Source organism: Mastigoproctus giganteus, chromosome 2, assembly GCF_048544385.1.
Source record: "Mastigoproctus giganteus isolate SK-2022 chromosome 2, ASM4854438v1, whole genome shotgun sequence".
Classification (NCBI taxonomy): domain Eukaryota; kingdom Metazoa; phylum Arthropoda; class Arachnida; order Uropygi; family Thelyphonidae; genus Mastigoproctus; species Mastigoproctus giganteus.
The window spans coordinates 198,394,488-198,413,078 of record NC_143576.1 but is presented as its reverse complement, the minus strand read 5'-3'; the positions used below and the strand labels follow the sequence as shown (position 1 = coordinate 198,413,078).

General features: G+C 37.8%; 1 protein-coding gene across 1 annotated transcript in view; it reads left to right on the top strand.

Moving 5' to 3' along the window:
• The window catches only part of Dhc1 (dynein axonemal heavy chain 1), a 620,756-nt gene that overhangs the window by 249,635 nt on the left and 352,530 nt on the right, over positions 1 to 18,591 (top strand). Inside the window, exons 35-36 of the mRNA XM_090390121.1 lie at positions 4,741 to 4,987; positions 13,675 to 13,916. Of these exons, the coding sequence (XP_090246247.1) occupies positions 4,741 to 4,987; positions 13,675 to 13,916 (489 nt within the window). The remainder of the gene's footprint in view (positions 1 to 4,740; positions 4,988 to 13,674; positions 13,917 to 18,591) is intronic.

The window sequence follows — 18,591 nt, the reverse complement described above, 5'->3', positions numbered from 1 at the left end:
AACAAAAGCCGAGAATTAGGGTTGAATTTGAAAGTGTTTGCAATTCTGCGCAGACACGATATAAGGGAGTATATGATGAGAGCCTTGTCGATCAATTCGGCCCTGGAAGAATGTGCAAGGCTCAAGGGGTAGAATTTTTTTCAGCCTGGACTGTACTTGTTAACAGGAGAGACTGCTTCTATAGGGATGGGATACACTTAAATAGAAAGGGTGCAAGAATATTTGCTGATGCTATCGAGGCAGTGTTAGGTGGGTCGGAAAACTGATAGCTTGGGGGGGATACAAGGACTAATAGTTTAACAGTAGCCGTGGGCAGAGGTGAAAGTGATTCTTGCACAACTTCTATTAGAATAAGTAGCGACCTGGAGCGTGGGGTGTTGGGGGTTTCAGGGACGGATGGCAGTCATCCTGAAATAGGTGGGTATATGGGATGTGTTAGAGTAAGTAAGAATAGGAGTAGGAGCATGTATGCTTGCATGTATACCAATGCTAGAAGTATAGTAAATAAATTTGATGAATTTGAAGTGTTGGTCAAGACATCAAAGATGGATATTGTTGGGATTGCAGAGACGTGGTGTCACACAGATATAAGGAATGCTGAACTGGAATTTGGGGAGTATAATGTGTACAGAAAGGATAGACAGGATAGAAAGGGAGGTGGTGTTATGCTGTTAATTAAGAAAAACATAAAATCAAAAGAAGTGCATCCAGTTGATATAGATGAACAGTGCACTGTTGAGTCAGTTTGGTGTGACATAAGCACTGCGAAAGCAAAAATAAGAGTAGGAGTGTGTTATAGGCCTAATGACTCGAATGAGTACAATGAACAATTGTACAGAGAAATAGAGTGGGCTAGTAAATCGGAATGTGTCTTATAATGGGGAATTTTAACTTCCCAGATATTGACTGGAACTTGTGGGTTGGACACTCACACACTAGTCAGACTTTTGTGGATTTATTGGATGATTGTTTTCTGCAGCAGCATGTTCGAGAGGCAACTAGAGAAAGTAATACTCTTGATCTGGTTATCAGCAGTGATCATTCATGTATTAAGAATTTGCAGATAAAGGAACCACTAGGTGGCAGTGATAACAGTGTACTGATGTGGGATTTACTTAAAGATTTAATTACCATCAGGGGTAAAGGAAAGGGTTTTTGCTTCCGTAAAGGTGAGTACAGTGCTCTCCGACAGTTTTTAAATTCTGTACAGTGGGATCAACTGATGATGTTACCAACAGTAAATTCTAAGTGGGAAGCGTTCAAGGAATTAATCGAGGAAGCTACTAAAAGTTTCATACCTATTAAGAAATATTGTTCAAGGTTTAGGCCTAAATGGTTATCTAATGAACTAATGAGACTCGTAATAGAGAAGAAAAATGCATGGGATGCATATAAATTATCAAGCGACTAAGAAGTCTATGGCAGATATAAGCTACTCTGTAATCAGGTGACAAAGGAGGTTAGGCAGGCGAAGGCAGATTACGAGAAATCCTTGGCAAAAGATACTAAGAAAAACAGCAAGGATTTCTTTACTTATATAAACTCTAAAAGGAAGGGGATGAATCTGATTGGTCCACTTGACATCGATGGGTCGACTGTTGATGATCCTGCTCAGATAGCAAACAAACTGAATGAGTATTTTGTATCTACATTCACACATGAGAAATTATTAAGGTTTGAAAATGGCAGAAGGTTATCAAATTGTAGCAGGATACTTAATGATTTTGGAATAACTGAAAGCAAAGTGGAGGAGAAATTGTTGAAGTTAAACATAAGAAAAGCACCTGGGGTGGATGAGATCTATCCAGCTATATTAAAGGAGGCGGCAAAGCAACTAAGCAAACCCTTAGCCATAATTATGAGAGCATCCTTGGACTCAGGGGAGGTTCCCACGGACTGGAGATGTGCAAATGTATGCCCAATTCACAAAGGGGGATCGAAGGGTGACACGAGTAATTACAGACCAGTTAGTTAAACTTCTGTTCCGGGTAAAATAATGGAGTCGCTGGTTAAAGATGCATTGCAGGATCATCTAGACAAGACTACAGCAATAATTCAGACACAGCATGGGTTTGTTAAGGGAAATTCTTGTCTGACAAATTTGATAGGATATTATGATGTGGTTACAAAGGAACTGGATGCAAAAAATAATTTTGATATCATATACTTGGATTTCAGGAAAGCTTTTGATACTGTTGCGCATGGAAGACTATTGTACAAATTGGAGCAGAATGGTATTAAGGGTAAGTTGCTACAATGGATAAAAGGATGGTTAAGTGCGAGAAGACAGAGGGTGGTAATCAATGGGTGCTGCTCTTCTTGGACTAATGTTATTAGTGGAGTCCCACAGGGTTCGGTGTTAGGTGCACTGTTGTTTTGTATATTTATCAGTGATATTGATGAAGGTATATCAGGCTTAATGTCGAAGTTTGCAGATGATACAAAGGTTGGCAGGGTTGTTAATGACAGTAATGGCAGTGTGCTACTGCAGCAGGATCTAGATAATTTGGGCAGATGGGCTAAGAAGTGGCAACTGAAGTTTAACCTTGACAAATGCAAAGTACTGCATATGGGTAGAAGTAACCCCAGAGAAACGTACCAACTGTGTGGTACTACACTTAAGGTGGTAGAAAATGAAAAAGACCTGGGAGTAATTGTGCAGTCAGATATGAAGTTTTCTGAGCAGTGCAGACAGGCTGCCAGGGCAGGTCATGGGGTTTTGTCAATGATATATAGGACTTTTCCTAGCAGGGAAAAGGAGGTGATTATCCCTCTGTATAAGGCAATGGTCAGGCCACGCCTTGAGTACTGCGTACAGGTCTGGAGGCCTCATTTTAGGAAGGATGTAGATTTACTTGAGCGTGTACAGAGAAGGGCAACAAGATTGGTGAGGGGAATGAAGGGATCCTCTTACCAAGAGAGGCTTAAGTTCTGCAAATTGCATTGGCTGGAGACTAGGCACCTGCGCGGTGATCTGATTGAGGTATATAAGGCCTTGAATGGGTTGAGCACGCTGAATTCTGATGGGATCCTTCCACTTGTTCAGATTACGAACCAAGTGGAAGGGGGTATAAATTCAAATTAAGAAAATACAGATGTAGAATAGATGTGCGGAAATTTGCCTTTAGCCAGCGGGTGGTTAATTGCTGGAACAAACTTCCATCTGTCGTTGTGGAAGTTGATAGGGTGAATAAATTTAAGGAGAAACTGGACAGGCATTTGGAGGCAATGGTGTGATTTTTTTTTTTTTGGCTGATGCTGCATAAGCTCATACACTTGCTTTCTTGCATCACATGCCACTACTACTACTACTACTACTACTACTACTACTATTGCATTATCACACTCCTTAGGCAAAACTCCTTCCTCCCAATTTTAACAACTCTACAGTAACTTCATCTTCCCCCAGGGCTTTGTTAGCATTAGCATTGGCATTAGTAGAGGCATTTGATGCAAGAAAGCAAGCTTATGCAGCATCAGCCAAAAAAAAAACCACTTCCACTTCACCCCTCTGTTCGTTCGAAATACCTGTCCAGCTGAGCCTTAAACTTATTTAGGCTATCAAATTCCATGACAAGGGATGGAAGTCTATTCCACCAACCAACCACCTGCTGGCTAAAGGCAAATTTCCGCACGTCTATCCTACATCTGTCTAGGATTGTTATTCTTCATTTTCTTCAATGTACGTTCTACCTCATCAGAAAGAATATCGGGTATGTTGTATGTTACTAATTTGCAATCCATCTTCCCAGCTGCTGGCATCATTCCCTCGCTCCTTGTATAATTGTCTGTAGTAGTCTTCTGCTATTTGATTTATGCCTTCTCTGCTATTTATAAGTACACCATTGCTATTCTTCAGTTTATTACTTTATGCCTTCATCAATGAAAGCATAAATTTTGTGCAGAACTCAAAAAGTAGTGACTATAGTATGTTCATACACATTTTTAGCAGAGTAAATTTAAGAAGTATTATTATTATTAATAGCCATATGGTGCAAGGAAGCCTGAGGCTTATGCTGCACCAGGAAAAAAAAAAAAGTTCCCAAATTACCCTGAGAGAGAGAGAGAGAGAGAGAGAGAGAGAGAGAGAGAGAGAGAGAGAGAGAGAGAGAGAGAGAGAGTCAAAAGTAGAAGGGAATCACCAAGAAAGAGAAGAATGATGATATCCAACTCAGGACCCTGAGTGTGCCAAGTCCATACTCACCAGATGTGAGCCCCCGGGATTAATATACCACAAATAAAATGTAATGCTTATATAACTGTCATAGTTAACGTTAGTTGATTAGAAAACTTACTAATGAGGTTTTGCAGGGAGTTGGAGGCTTGTTTCAGCTTTTTTTTTTTTTTTTAAGAAGATATCATGTGATAATGTATTCTGACAATAATAATCCACAGTCCATTTAACATTTATCTTTTTCTCTATTTTTTGTGTTATATTTAAAATTAATAAAAGAAATAAAATTAATGAATTATCCAACTGGATAATTTATTAAATTTTTATGCTCATCCAGCTGGCATTATATATAAATTAATTCTAATTAATAAATTAATTAAATTGCCTTCACTCTAATTGCTCTTAGTGTACACTTATACAGGTTATGCTTATATAACTAGCAAATTTCATGCAACTAGCACTCCCTCCCCCAATCCTCAGAGATGCCAGATAACTGAGCTTATAATACACAATGTTATGGAATAATTATAAAATTTTCTTAATTTTTTTTTTCCCCTTGTTTACAGCTCTATGAAACACAACTTGTTCGCCATGGAATAATGACTCTTGGACCAGCAGGTGCTGGAAAGACATCATGTATTCAGGTATTAATGAAAGCTCTTACTGCACTTGGCCAGCCACATAGAGAGATGAGGATGAATCCAAAAGCTATTACAGCACCACAGATGTTTGGACGACTGGATGTTGCTACTAATGATTGGACTGATGGCATCTTTTCCACTTTGTGGAGAAAAACTCTGAAAGCTAAAAAAAGTAATTGCATTTATTTTCATACTTATTTGATCATGATCATCAAAAAGAAACAAAGCATTCATACCAAAACTATTTTGACAGTTCTGTGCAGATAAATTTCAGTAATTTTTTAAAAATTTTAAATGAGGAGTGTATATATGTAATTCACTCTCAAATGTCTACTGGACTCTAATGCATTAAGGGCTTATGCCTCAAGCTGCGAAAGAGTTAGACTATGTATATTTTAGTGCACTTGCATCATTTATACACAGCCAATTGCAAATTTGATAATCTATAATTGGCTGTGTATAAATGATGCAAATGCACTAAAATACACATATCTACTGAACATGTTCAGCATATAATGGATATTCAGTAGAATCTACTGAATATTCATTATTTCGTAAATACAGGTTTTCTATTTGTTTCAGAGTTGATGGTCTTAATCAGCAATACGCTTTTCTAACATTTAATGCTGTGTGTACAAATAACATTGATATACAGTAAATTCTCACTAACAGGACTCAATTTAATGAATTTAAAAAATAATGAATTGCATCCACTAAACCAGGCTTTTTTGTCCATATGTGATGTAATTGCCTTGGTCTGATGATATTATCATCAGGTAAAATATCTTCATAATAGAGCAGGGTGACAAAGAGTCAGGATTTTCATTACTGTCACCTACAATCAGCTTTCTAAATATGTCAGAGAGGTTACTCAAGAGGTTTTCAGACTCCAAATAAACTTTAGTCACTTTTCAGTGTCACTGTATGACCCAGAAAAATTTACAAGCTTTTCTTCTCCATACAGTATGTGAGTAATATATATATAGTATTGCAACATTTAACATCTTTTATTTTATAGTACAATACTTTTCCATAACACTCATCGAATTTCACTGACTGTATATATTTCTTTCGAGTGTACTGGACAATTAAATTTAGCAAACAGAACCTCCATTAAATCGAGGTTAGTATTAGTAGTGGCGGTGAAGGTAAAGAAAGTAACCTGACCTTTTTTCTTTAGAATCACTGGTGGACTAGTGGATAAATTGTTTATTAAGAAAAAAAAAAAAAAGGCAAAGGAAGCCCACACGAGAAGCACGGCAAGCTTCGAAAAAGTTTACCGGTGAAACTACGTTATGAACATTTTTTATGAAGCCAGAACTTCCAATATGACTCTGTTCATAATTCAATTAGTGATTCTAAATAAAAAAGGTCAGATTACCCACCATCCACTTCAGGAGGGTTTCAAGCTCCCATGGGATTCAAATTCTACTCCAGACCGATAACACCCACCGTCTGTTTACCAAGTGAGCGACAATACAAATGCCATTACGCCAAAGTACTTTTACCGGTAAATTTCATCAAACTTTTGCATGCTTCTCGTGCAGGCTTGCTTTATCTTAGCCGTAGTGGCAAATGATGTAAGAAAGCAAACTTATGAAGCATCAGTCAAAAAAAAAAAAAAAAAATCCACCCTTCCCTCATCACCTGTCCATCACTTCCAATAATTATTTGTCTAGTTCTTCCTTGAATCTATTCAAACTACCCACTACTACTACTACTACAACAAATGGAAGTTTGCTCCAATCAACCACCTGCTAGCTGAAGGCAAACCTCCACACATCTAGCCTGCACCAACCTTCTTCAATTAGAATTTATGCCCTCTCATATATGTAATATCAAAAAAAAAAAAAAAGGGGGATATACATTTCAGTGGTTAGTTGAAGACTAGGCAACTGTGAGGAGATCTGATTGAAGCGTTTAAGGAATTTTTTTTTTTTTTTTAAGAAAACCGCAAACATGAGAGGTATTAAAACCTACAGTACTTAGTACTGTGCTTCGGTTGGAAGTTGAGAAGACGAATGAAGATATTTGTTTGCATTAGACTTGAACTTCTGTAGACTGTAATTTTCAGGAAAGACATACGAAACAAGGTTGTTCCAGAAAACAGCAGTTGAATGAACAAACAAGGAAGATGAAAAGTTGGTTCTGTGAATTTGATGTTGGATAGTAAATGGATGTTGGCTGGTGGTGGCACGTGTTCGGACTGTTTTGAAAGAGAGAGCAGGAATTATAGAAGCCAATTCAGTAGAACAGTGCCCATGGAAGTATCTATAGAAAGGGCATGCAGCAGAAACAGTACGTCTATGAGAAAGCAAGTGGATGGACTCTGTTAGAGATGAATCATTAATTAACCTAACTGCCCTCTTCTGAATGGAATCTAGAAGTCTGAGAGAGATTTTGGGGGCACCAACCCAGATGTAGGAACAACATTCCATGGTAGGGCGGATTTGCGATTTGTACAGGGTGAACAGATGTTTGAAAGAAAAGTAATGCCAAGAGGGAAAGAGAAAACCAAGTTTTTTAGATGCAGAGGAAGCAATATTTGTAATGTGCTTGTGCCATGAGAGATTAGAAGTCAGGGTAATCCGCAAAAGAGATATATCATTTTGCCTAGAAATCGGAGTGTAACCAAAGATAAGCATAGGAGCAGAAGAATCCTTTTTGCAAGATATAAGACAAGACTGAGTTTTAAAAGGATTGAAATCAACTAAGTTGATTTCAATGTCAAGGTAATTCTCCAGTGGGACAATCTTTGTCCCACTGGAGAATTACCTGGAGATCGGCATTTAAGGAATTGGTAGCAGATATTTGAGAAGTTGAAGCTGATTGGGCTGGGCAAGGTTTTTCAAAATGGAAACTGGAATGCAATGTGCTATCATCGGCAAAACTATGGATAGGATTTCCAGTCAATGGAAGAAAGTCATTAATATACAAAAGGAAAAGAGTGGGGGAAAAGAACCTTTGGGGACACCAGCATTAGTGGAGAAATTAGAAGACAGAGAGCCATCTACCATCACCCTCATTGAGCGATCAGAGAGAAAACTGGATAACCAATTACAAAAAACAGTTGACAAACTATGAGATGGAAGCTTGTTTAGAAGGCCTTTATGCAAAAACATGATCGAAAGCCTTTGAGATGTCAAGAGCAACTGCTTGTGTTTCAACAAACTTTTCCATTGAATTTGTCCATAAATGGGTAACATAAGCCAGTGTATCATCAGTGGATCGACACTGACGGAATCCATACTGGCGATCGTTGATCAGACGGAAGGTTTCTGGGTAGTTTTAGAGTTGGTAGTTAATTGATTTCTCCATTACTTTAGAAAGAGGAGAAGTAATTGCAATGGGACGATAATTGGATGGGAGGGACTTGTCACCCTCTTTAGGAAATGGCTGGACATGAGCAAATTTCCAAGAAGAAGGAAAAACACCTTTGGAATAAGAAAGTGAAAAAAGGCGCCAAAGAACAGGAGTAAGTTCAGGAGCACGGGTTTTGAGAGCAAGTGGAGAAATACCATCAGGACCTGGAGATTTCTTAGCATCGAGATTCGTCAAAATCCTTCTGATATCCTTTTGACGGAAGACCACAGGAGGCATTGACTGGAACGTGTTGGGAATGGTGGGAGGTGTTTTACCAAGATCATTAATACATGAGCTGGAAGAAAAATGGGAAGCTAGCAGGTCAGCTTTATCCTTGGCTGAAGTGACAACAGAACCATCTGGTTTGGACAGAGGTGGGAGCAGTGATGGGCAAAAGTTGCGGCCAATAGATTTGGCAAGAGACCAGAATGCTCAGCTACCATTAAGGCAAGAAGCAAGTTTTCTACTCTTAGCCTGTTCAAACTCTAGTTTGGACTGATTAATAACTGCTTTACAATTGTTGCGAGCTTTGGTGTAGGCAGAAAATGAAACTGAAGAATTAGAAACAAGCCAGTTACGATATGCAACATTCTTCTCTTGAACAGCCTTATTTATTGGAAAACCAAGGTTTACATAAAGGATGAGATTTTAAAGTGGAGTGTGGGATAAAGGATTCCATTCCTGCAAGAATAATTTCACTGACACGATTTGAGCAAACGTTAACATCAGAAGTTTTGAAACAGTAATCCAACCAAGGAAAAGAAGAAAAGAAGTCTTGCAGGTCATCCCATTTTGCATTCTGGTAATGCCAAACAACACGAGGTTGGGAATAGCCATGAGATAAAGGTTCCATTGGAGAAGAACAATCACCAAGTTGTGATCTGAAGTGCCTAAAGGACCTCTCACTTCGAACGTGTACTTAGAAGGGTTGTTTGTGAGAAAAAGGTCAAGCGTATTGGCTGTATGATTAGGATTGTCCGGTATTCTTGTAGGTAAATGAACAATCTGTGCTAGGTCATTAGTAATTGTGTTTGACTAGAAAACGGAAGCCAGCTGGAGTTGTTAACATTAAAATCACCAAGAAAAATTACCTCACTGTTAGGAAAGTTGGACTGGAGAAAGTCAAATTGCAAAGGGAGGAAGTCAAAGAGCTCTAAGTGATTAGTGGAGTTGGAAGAACGGTAGAGACAACAGATGAATTTTACAGAATGAGGTAGAGAGATTTTAAGACAGAGAAGATCAAAGAGAGGAGATTCCAAATTGCCAAGTCTCTGACAGAGAATATCAGAATGGACATATGCACAAGTACCACTTTTGAGGCGAAAGGAATCATACAGCGAATAATTTGGGCATCTGAGATGAGCAGTAGTTGAATCAACCGATAACTGAGATTCTGTCAGAAAAAGTACATGGGGTTTGGCAGACTGCAAGTGGAAATGGACATCATTGAGATTAGAATTGAGACCACGTATATGTGTGAAATGAATTAGGAAGTGCTTGGGAGGTTTAGATCTTTTCGCAGATAAGCTTGCTCTATTAGTTTGACAATTCATGGTGTATTCAATAGTAAGAAAAAGTGGGTCAGACATGCTGTATGAAGTAATGAAATTTTTGGATATGATGTACACGTGGTAAGAATATACCCAGATCCTTGACATAACGTGGCCTCGACAATGTTCCACGCATACACACTACTCGGACTCCCTCCAGTCACTATCTGGCAGAGTAAAGGTAGCAAGATTATACACTAGCTGATCCGGAAGCCTTCTAGAGAGTTACCAATAGGTTTGGTCCGGTGTGCTAACTAGCGGCCGGCCTGCAAACACCGTTTTACAACTGTACCCTCGAAATGCAAGGAATATTGGATTTCGCCACGATGTTCATCATAACTTCAAAAGTCATCAATCATACTGCATGATGGAAGAGTTAGGGAAGGCTTGACCGGAACTTAGCTCTAGAGACTAAACATGGGTTCCACCACTTCAAGCTTCCAATAAGCAAAGTGGTGGTGGTATTGCGCCGGTTGATGAGAGTCATCTACCACCTAGTACTGCCTGGTAACATAGAGGGGTGGCATTCCTCCATGTAGTGTTGGCGCCATACCTCGACCCCTGCTTACGTTGGTTCACACCTGGGTTGTCATCCACCATGTACTTGTGCATGGAGATTATACCCAGGATTACTAACAGTCTCACCATCGTGAAAGTGCAAGCAGAGGATTTGGCTGTCACAGACCGTCCGGACTTTGCCGAAATTGGGTCCATTGGACTTGTGTGTTAGCCAAACTTTGGTTCCCTCAGCGTTTTAGACTCCCAGGTAGCAAGTACAGCTTGTCTGACATATCTGAGAGAATGTCTGTGACAACCTCCATAGATAGTCTTAATAAAATTATATACATAGTCTTAATAAGATCATTTAATAAATTTCATTATTGTTAATAACATGTAAAAAAATTTTTAAGGTGATAGAAAATCAAACATAATACATTGTACAGGATTTCAACTTCCATATAAACCACTTTTGATAAGAAATGAAAAATCAATGTTATCTACCAAGATATTGATGAAATATAATGCTTATAATGTTTTCGTGCTTTGTGGTGCTCTTTAGGGTTAGTTCTGTGGAAAACACTATAATGGGAGTTTTCTGGTACATTCCTCAGTCAGTGCAATTAATAAAGAGAATTATCTATAGAAATATTTCCCCCCATAATCTTACTATCATGAGTCATGTCATTTTGACTTATGACTATGACCTTGATATTATTGGTGTTTTTGTTACTTCTCATTTTGGGAGGTTTTGATTCAGTTCCTATTGATGATTGGAGGAATTTTTGAAGTCCTCTTCAATTGAGGCTGTAGTTAGCCAGTCTCAGGATAACTTAAAGTTTCCATGAGTTTTCTGGCTTTTATTGTCCACACATTGTGCAAATTGGACTGTGAACATGCACTTGTACAGGCATAAATCACATTGGAGCAATATGGTTTAAGTTGTTGGTGTGCCTAAAACTCTACAACTTGATTTATGCTAACTTTCTGAATATAAATCAAGATAGCATGATCTGAATCTAGTTCTAATTATAGTTACGACTAAGAAATACTGTTTTGTCCATGTTAAATAAAAAAAAACAATACATAGTAAAAACAGTCAAACAAGTTTTCTGTCTATATGCCTTATCAGTCCCTTGAATTTCTGATAAATACAAATTTGTAACTTTATAAACTTTGATCTCTGTAGTATTTTAATCTATTATATACATTTTAAAATATCTGTTTTTTTTTTATTTAATATACTATTTTAAACACACTTTAATACTCAGTTCTCAAATACATAAATATATTTTATAGAATCCTAGATCCCTTATATATACCTAAATGGCTATCCTGGTCATTCATGTCTTCTTAAGGACTAAGAAGTCACGAATTCCCTTTACCTCTATTCATTACTTCACACTAACCCAAATCAACTCTATGGTGAAACATTTGTACAAGAGAATCAGACCACATTAACATCAAGGATTTAATTGGTTTTAATGTGGGAACCATCTCCAAATTTCACCTAAATTAGTATCAAGCCTGTATAGACTGCTGAAATTTGATCATTACTCACGTAAATCCTGGATAAGGCTAATTACTAACCTAAGTATAGACCAATGGTTGCATAATCAAGAACACAGACTTATTCATTTAAGAAATAAAGTTGTTGTTTTGTTTTCTTTCTTTCTATCTACATGAACCACTTCACAATCGAAGATAGCTGACTTTTTCTTGGAGTATGCCACATATTACATTGGAATTGTGTTGTGCCACCTAGGGCTGATCCAGAAGATTTTACAATCAATTTCCCTCCTTCCCACTAGTGGCACCAAGTGTTTTTGCTAATTGTATAAAGGAATTTTATACTAAGCTCTTGTAATAAAAAAAATTATAAAACAATTTTATATATATAAAATAAATTTCATATAGGTTAATGTCCTAAGAATTTGGCCTAAGAAGCTCACTAGTGCCACTACTTACTGTGCTGAATTAATACTAATTATTTATACTAATTAATACTAAAAGGCAGAAAATATGAGTCGAGAATAATACCATCATGCTGAAACCCATGTCATAATTTCTGACAGTCAAAGTGAAATTTAAACTGTATTTTATTGCTTTCCAAAACTTTTTTTTTACACTGATACACTATGCACATGCCAAAAATAATTCAACATCCCACCCAGAGTTTTTTAATTATTCAACATCCCATACTTTTTGTTTCCTATCTTTAAGTTGATGGTAAGCACAACAATATGCAACTTATTTTGTTGTTGTTGTTGTTATTATTTGGTTTTTAGGAGCATTACCAACTAAGGCCATATTGCTCCGGGCATATGCGGTGGTCATTCCCTAACCTTTCCGCATCCTCCGTATTTGGTGGTTCACGGGCTCAAACCCCAGTCTAATCAAGAAGCATATGCTAAGCACTGGTGCTCCTGCCCACCTGGCTACAGAGGCACCCTTCTTTTGTTTTCAGGCCAAAAACATGTAAACAAGAAAAAGAGAAAGGAGAGTGAAGATACTAAATATAAGCTTCACCAAGGCTGAAATTGACTAGGTTAGTTATTTTCTTCCAAAAGAAAGAACGTGCTCAATGCAGCTCACCAACCTCTAAGTATGAAGCACGTGAAAAAATAAAATGTAAATTTTTTTGTTTTAATAAATCAATTATATCAATATATGCAATGAAAGTAAATCAGAGTGAAAACTGCTGATATGATGAAAAAATTTGGCAATGCTCTTTGGAACACTAAGCAGTGCCTACTTTGAAAAGTTTATTCTGTGTTTATCTTCAGTTTTGATTTATCAAATTGGTTGTATATTTTTTTACGCTTGTCTTATGCCATTGACAAGAGCTACGTGGGTCACAACTGATGTATGTGTCATGGGTTAGCTATCCCCGACTTAGATCATGTCACATAGTTCATATCATCTGGAATCTTTTTATCACACATTATATCTGTTCTAATGTGTATCCACTGGCCAATTTCATGCCATATGGCTGAAATACTCAGAATAACTCAGTGAGAAAAGCTGTATCTTCCCTGCTTGAGAAGGTAGAGCTTTTACAGGCTAAATACAGACAGCCCTGGTTGATGATAATTTTAAAAATTCCTCCAGTTCTAGGTGTTATTCAAATCTAGTATTCTCCAAACCATTGACAAGGGAAATCCATTATAGTGTTACAGAGGAAAAGAAAATGTACTTATGTAAAACTGTGGAGTGTGCTTTTTTAAAGTTTGTTATTAATTATTGAAATTAATTTTCTTTTTATTTTGTTAAACCAATAAGACCTATGTGATGACAAACCAGTAAGGCCTACAAATGAAGGCCTTATTGGTTTATGTTTTGTGATCTCCTAGTTGATTCAGTGTATTCAACTTAGGATTATTAACAATTATTATTGTATTATGTTATAAATTGTGTGCACTAAAATTGTTATGCTTTAATTTTGTAGCTGACCATATCTGGCTAGTACTGGATGGGCCAGTGGATTCCATTTGGATAGAAAATTTGAATTCTGTTTTGGATGATAATAAAATGTTGACCCTTGCAAATGGTGATCGAATTCCTATGGCTAAAAATTGCAAAATTCTATTTGAAGTTCATAATATTGACAATGCCTCTCCTGCCACAGTTTCTCGAAATGGAATGGTATATATGAGTTCTTCAGGCCTTACTTGGAAGCCCATATTACAGGTAAAAATACTTTTACTTATTTGCATGCAGTAAAATTTGAAATAACTGTATTTTGACTATTTTTGAAGCAGGATAGAGAAGAACTTGCTAAACTCTAGTTTAACCCTTGCAGTCCAGCATTATTTTTACTGTCTTCCTGATGCAGTCCAGCCCTATCAATCAAATAAGTGAGTAGTTGAAATGTGATGTTCAAAAATTATTTATTTTTGGGTTTATATGAGCTAATATATAAAATACAGTCAGTCCTCGTAAAGCATGATAGTTGTGTTCCTAGAAATCCTTGTGCAATGCAAAATCATGCAATATAAATAACAGGCCCTATGGGAAAAATAGGGTTAGGTACCGACCGCCCAAGATTGAACACACATTTGTAACCAAAACATTACCAAACACAATAAATAATCTTAATAAAATACATAAGTATTTTATTACGACTATCACATAATAAAATATTGCTAATGCTTTTGCTTCTATCGTAAGCAAACTTGTTTTTTTGTTTGATTTTCTATCCAAACAGATGACAGCTGTTCCATCTCTTCCAATTCTTTGTGTCTTGATCTAATGGATTTTAATTACACTTTGAGTTGTTCCTGCTATGAAAGTTGTTTTTATTTTCTCTGCATTCTTTCTAATTTTCGGCATTGCCTCATTTAGGCCAGTAGCACGTGCAATATCACATGGTCTTAATTTCGCTCAAAGTGTTTCAGAATTTCATATTTTTTCTCTATCAACAGAGGCTGATTAGCCATAAGCCTTACTGGGGAAACCCCGGTGGGCCGGAGGCCGGTGTGATTTTGGCCATAAACACTAGTATGAGGCCGCTACAAATTTTCCTGGGTAAGAATTTTTGACCCAGTCCGCCTCTGTTTTTCGATATTGCTTTTCTTTTTCTCTCTTAGTGTCTTCATCAGGATGTTTCCTTTTCACACCTTTTAATTATTTTACTCATTTTTAGGGTATAAAGCACAATTACAAAATGAGGAGGCACGTTTGATACACATAAACAAAGCTGCACGCGTGTAGCAACTGAATAAACAACTTTACCCCGGGGGCTCACATCTGGTGAGTATGGGCTTGGCAAACCTAGGGTCCTGAGCTGGATATCATCATTCTTCTCTTTCTTGGTGATGCCTTTCTACTTCTCTCTCTCTCTCTCTCTCTCTCACACACACACACACACACACACACACACACACACACACACACACACACACACACACACACACACACAGGGGTAACTCGGGAATTTTTTTTTTTTTGGCTGGTGCAGCATAAGCCTCAGGCTTCCTTGTACCATATGGCTAATAATAATAATAATAAAATAATAAAATATGGAGGCTGCGGAAAGGTCAGGAAATAACCACTGCATATCCTCCGAGCAATATGGCCTTAGTTGCTAATGCTCCTAAAAAAAAAAAAAAAAAAACCAAAATAACAACAACAACAGCCTAGAAATCGGAGTGTCACTAAAGATAAGCATAGGAGCAGATGAAGCCTTTTTGCAAGATATAAGACAAGACTGAGTTTTAGAAGGATTGAAATCAACTAAGTTGTCTTTGCCCCACTGGAGAATTACCTGAAGATCGGCATTTAAGGAATTGTTAGCAGATTTTCGAGAAGTTGAAGCTGATTGAGCAGGATAGGGTTTCTCAAAATGGAAAGTGGAAAGCAATGTGCTATCACCGGCAAAACTATGGATAGGATTTCCAGTCAATGGAAGAAAGTCATTAATATACAAGAGGAAAAGAGAAAATTGAATCAACAACCTAAAAAAAACAAATGTTATTTGTTTTTTAGGTTATCTATACTGCAGTCTTATTTTTTGATACAACTGGCCTGTATAAATTTATTTTTTCTTTTTAAATTATAGCAGTTTTACTATGCAGGTTTACTACTTCTGTCAAAATAGATAAACAGAAGAAACAAGTGTTAGGTAATGCATTCATTACTTTATATTTCATACGTGTTCCCTTTTTTAATCAAATTAATTGAGTGTTTCATTTTCTGTGATTGACAGAAGTAAACAGATAGCTAGTTAACTTTTCATTAATTTATTGGTTAATAATTAATTATTATTGTAATTGTTTTAGCATTAGCATTAGCATTAGCAGAGGCATATGATGCAAGAAAGCAAGCTTATTCAGCATCAGCCAAAAAAAAAAAAAAACCCACTCCCATTTCACCCCTCCGTTCGTTCGAAATACCTGTCCAGTTGAGCTTTAAATTTGTTTAGGCTATCAACTTCAACAACAAGTGATGGAAGTCGGTTCCACCAACCAACCACCCGCTGGCCAAAGGCAAATTTCCGCACATCTATCCGACATCCGTCCTTCCTCAATTTGAATTTATGCCCTCTGAGGTGATTATTCTGAGAAAGATGAAGAATCCCATTGGCATTGAGCATGCTCAAATCATTCAAAGCCTTATACACCTCTATCAGATCACCTCGCCGGTGCCTAGTCTCCAGACTCTGTAATTTGCAAAACTTAAGCCTTTCTTCGTAAGAGCAACCCTTTGTTCCATTTACTAATCTTGTTGCCCTTCTCTGTACCCGTTCCAGCAGCTCTACATCCTTCTTGAAATGAGGCCTCCAGACCTGTATACAGTACTCAAGATGTGGCCTTACCATTGCCTTATACAAGGGAATAATCACCTCCTTATCCCTGCTAGAAAAATTCCTGTATATCATTGACAAGACACCATGAGCTACTCTTGCAGCTCGTCTGCACTGCTCAGAGAACTTCATATCTGCCTGCACAATTACCCCCAGGTCCTTTTCATTCTCCACCACTGTCAGTGTAGTACCGCAGAGTTGATACGTTGCTCTGGGGTTACTGTTTCCCATATGCAGCACTTTACATTTGTCGATGTTAAACCTCATTTGCCACCTCTCAGCCCATCTGTTCAACCTTTCCAGATCCTGTTGCAGCAGCATAGCGTCAGTATTGTCCTTAACGACCCTGCCAACCTTTGTATCATCTGCAAACTTGGACATTAAACTTGATATCCCATCATCAATATCATTCATAAACACCGAAAACAACAACGGACCCAACACTGAACCTTGAGGAACTCCACTAATAACATTAGTCCACGTTGAGCAGTGTCCATTGATTACCACTCTCTGTCTTCTGCCACTCAACCATCCCCTTATCCATAGCAGCAATTTGCCTCCAATGCCACACTGCTCCAATTTGTGCAGCAGTCTTCCATGTGCAACAGTATCAAAAGCCTTTCTAAGATCCAAATATATAATATCAAAGTTATTCCCTGCATCCAGTTCTTTTGTGACTACATCATAGTATCCAATCAAATTGGTCAGGCAAGACCTGCCCTTAACAAAACCATGCTGCGTCTGAGCTATAACTGAATTCTTGTCTAGATGATCCTGCAGTGCTTCTTTAACCAGTGCCTCCATTAATTTACCTGGAACAGAAGTTAAACTAACAGGTCTATAATTACTTGTGTCAGCCTTTGAACCTCCTTTGTGAATTGGGGTCACATTTGCACATCTCCAGTCCATAGGTACCTCCCCTGAGTCCAAGAAAGCTCTCATAATTATGGCTAAGGGTTTGCTTACTTCCTTTGCTGCCTCCTTTAATATAATTGGATAGATCCCATCCACCCCAGGTGCCTTTTTTATGTTTATCCTCAACAATCTCTCCTCTACTTTCCTCTCAGTTATTACAAAATCATCCAGCTCACTGCCAATGTTTACTTTACCTACATCATTCTCCTTCCTGAATAACTCCTCATGCGTGAATGTAGATGCAAAATACTCGATTAGATTGTTAGCCACCTGAGCAGGATCCTCAACTGTTGAACCATCAATATCCAGTGGACCAATCTGATTCATCCCTTTCCTTTTCGAGTTCAAGTATGTAAAGAACTCTTTTCTGTTTTTCTTTGCATCCTTTGCCAAGGATTTTTCATAGTCTGCCTTTGCCTGCCTAATCTCCTTTGTGACTTGGTTGCAGACCAACTTATATCTATCATAGGCTTCCATGTCACCCATTAATTTGTATGTATCCCATGCATTTTTCTTCTCTGCCACACGTCTCATTAGTTCATCTGACAACCATTTAGGCCTAAACCTTGAACAATATTTCTTAGTTGGTATGTAAAGCCTGGTAGCCTCCAAGATTAGTTCCTTGAATGCTTCCCATTTTGAGTTTGCTGTTGGTAACATCATCAGTTGATCTCACTGTATAGAATTTAAATACTGTCTCAGACCATCATAGTCGCCTTTACGAAAACAAAAACCCTTCCCTTTACCTCTGATGGTAGTTACCTCCTTGAGTAAATCCCACTTCAACACCCTGTGATCACTGCCACCTAGTGGTTCATTTATCTGCAGGTTCTTAATGCATGAAGAATCACTACTGATAATCAGATCAAGAGTATTGCTCCCTCTTGTTACCTCACGAACATGCTGATGTAGAAAACAATCATCCAATAAATCCACAAAAGCCTTGCTAGTGTGCGAGTGACCAACCCACAAATTCCAGTCAAGATCTGGGAAATTAAAGTCCCCCATTATAAGACTCTCTGATTTACTGGCCCACTCTATTTCCCTGTACAATATCTTATTATACTCATCAGAGTCATTAGGCCTATAGCACACTCCTACTCTCAATTTTGATTTCCCTATGCTTATGTCACACCAAACTGACTC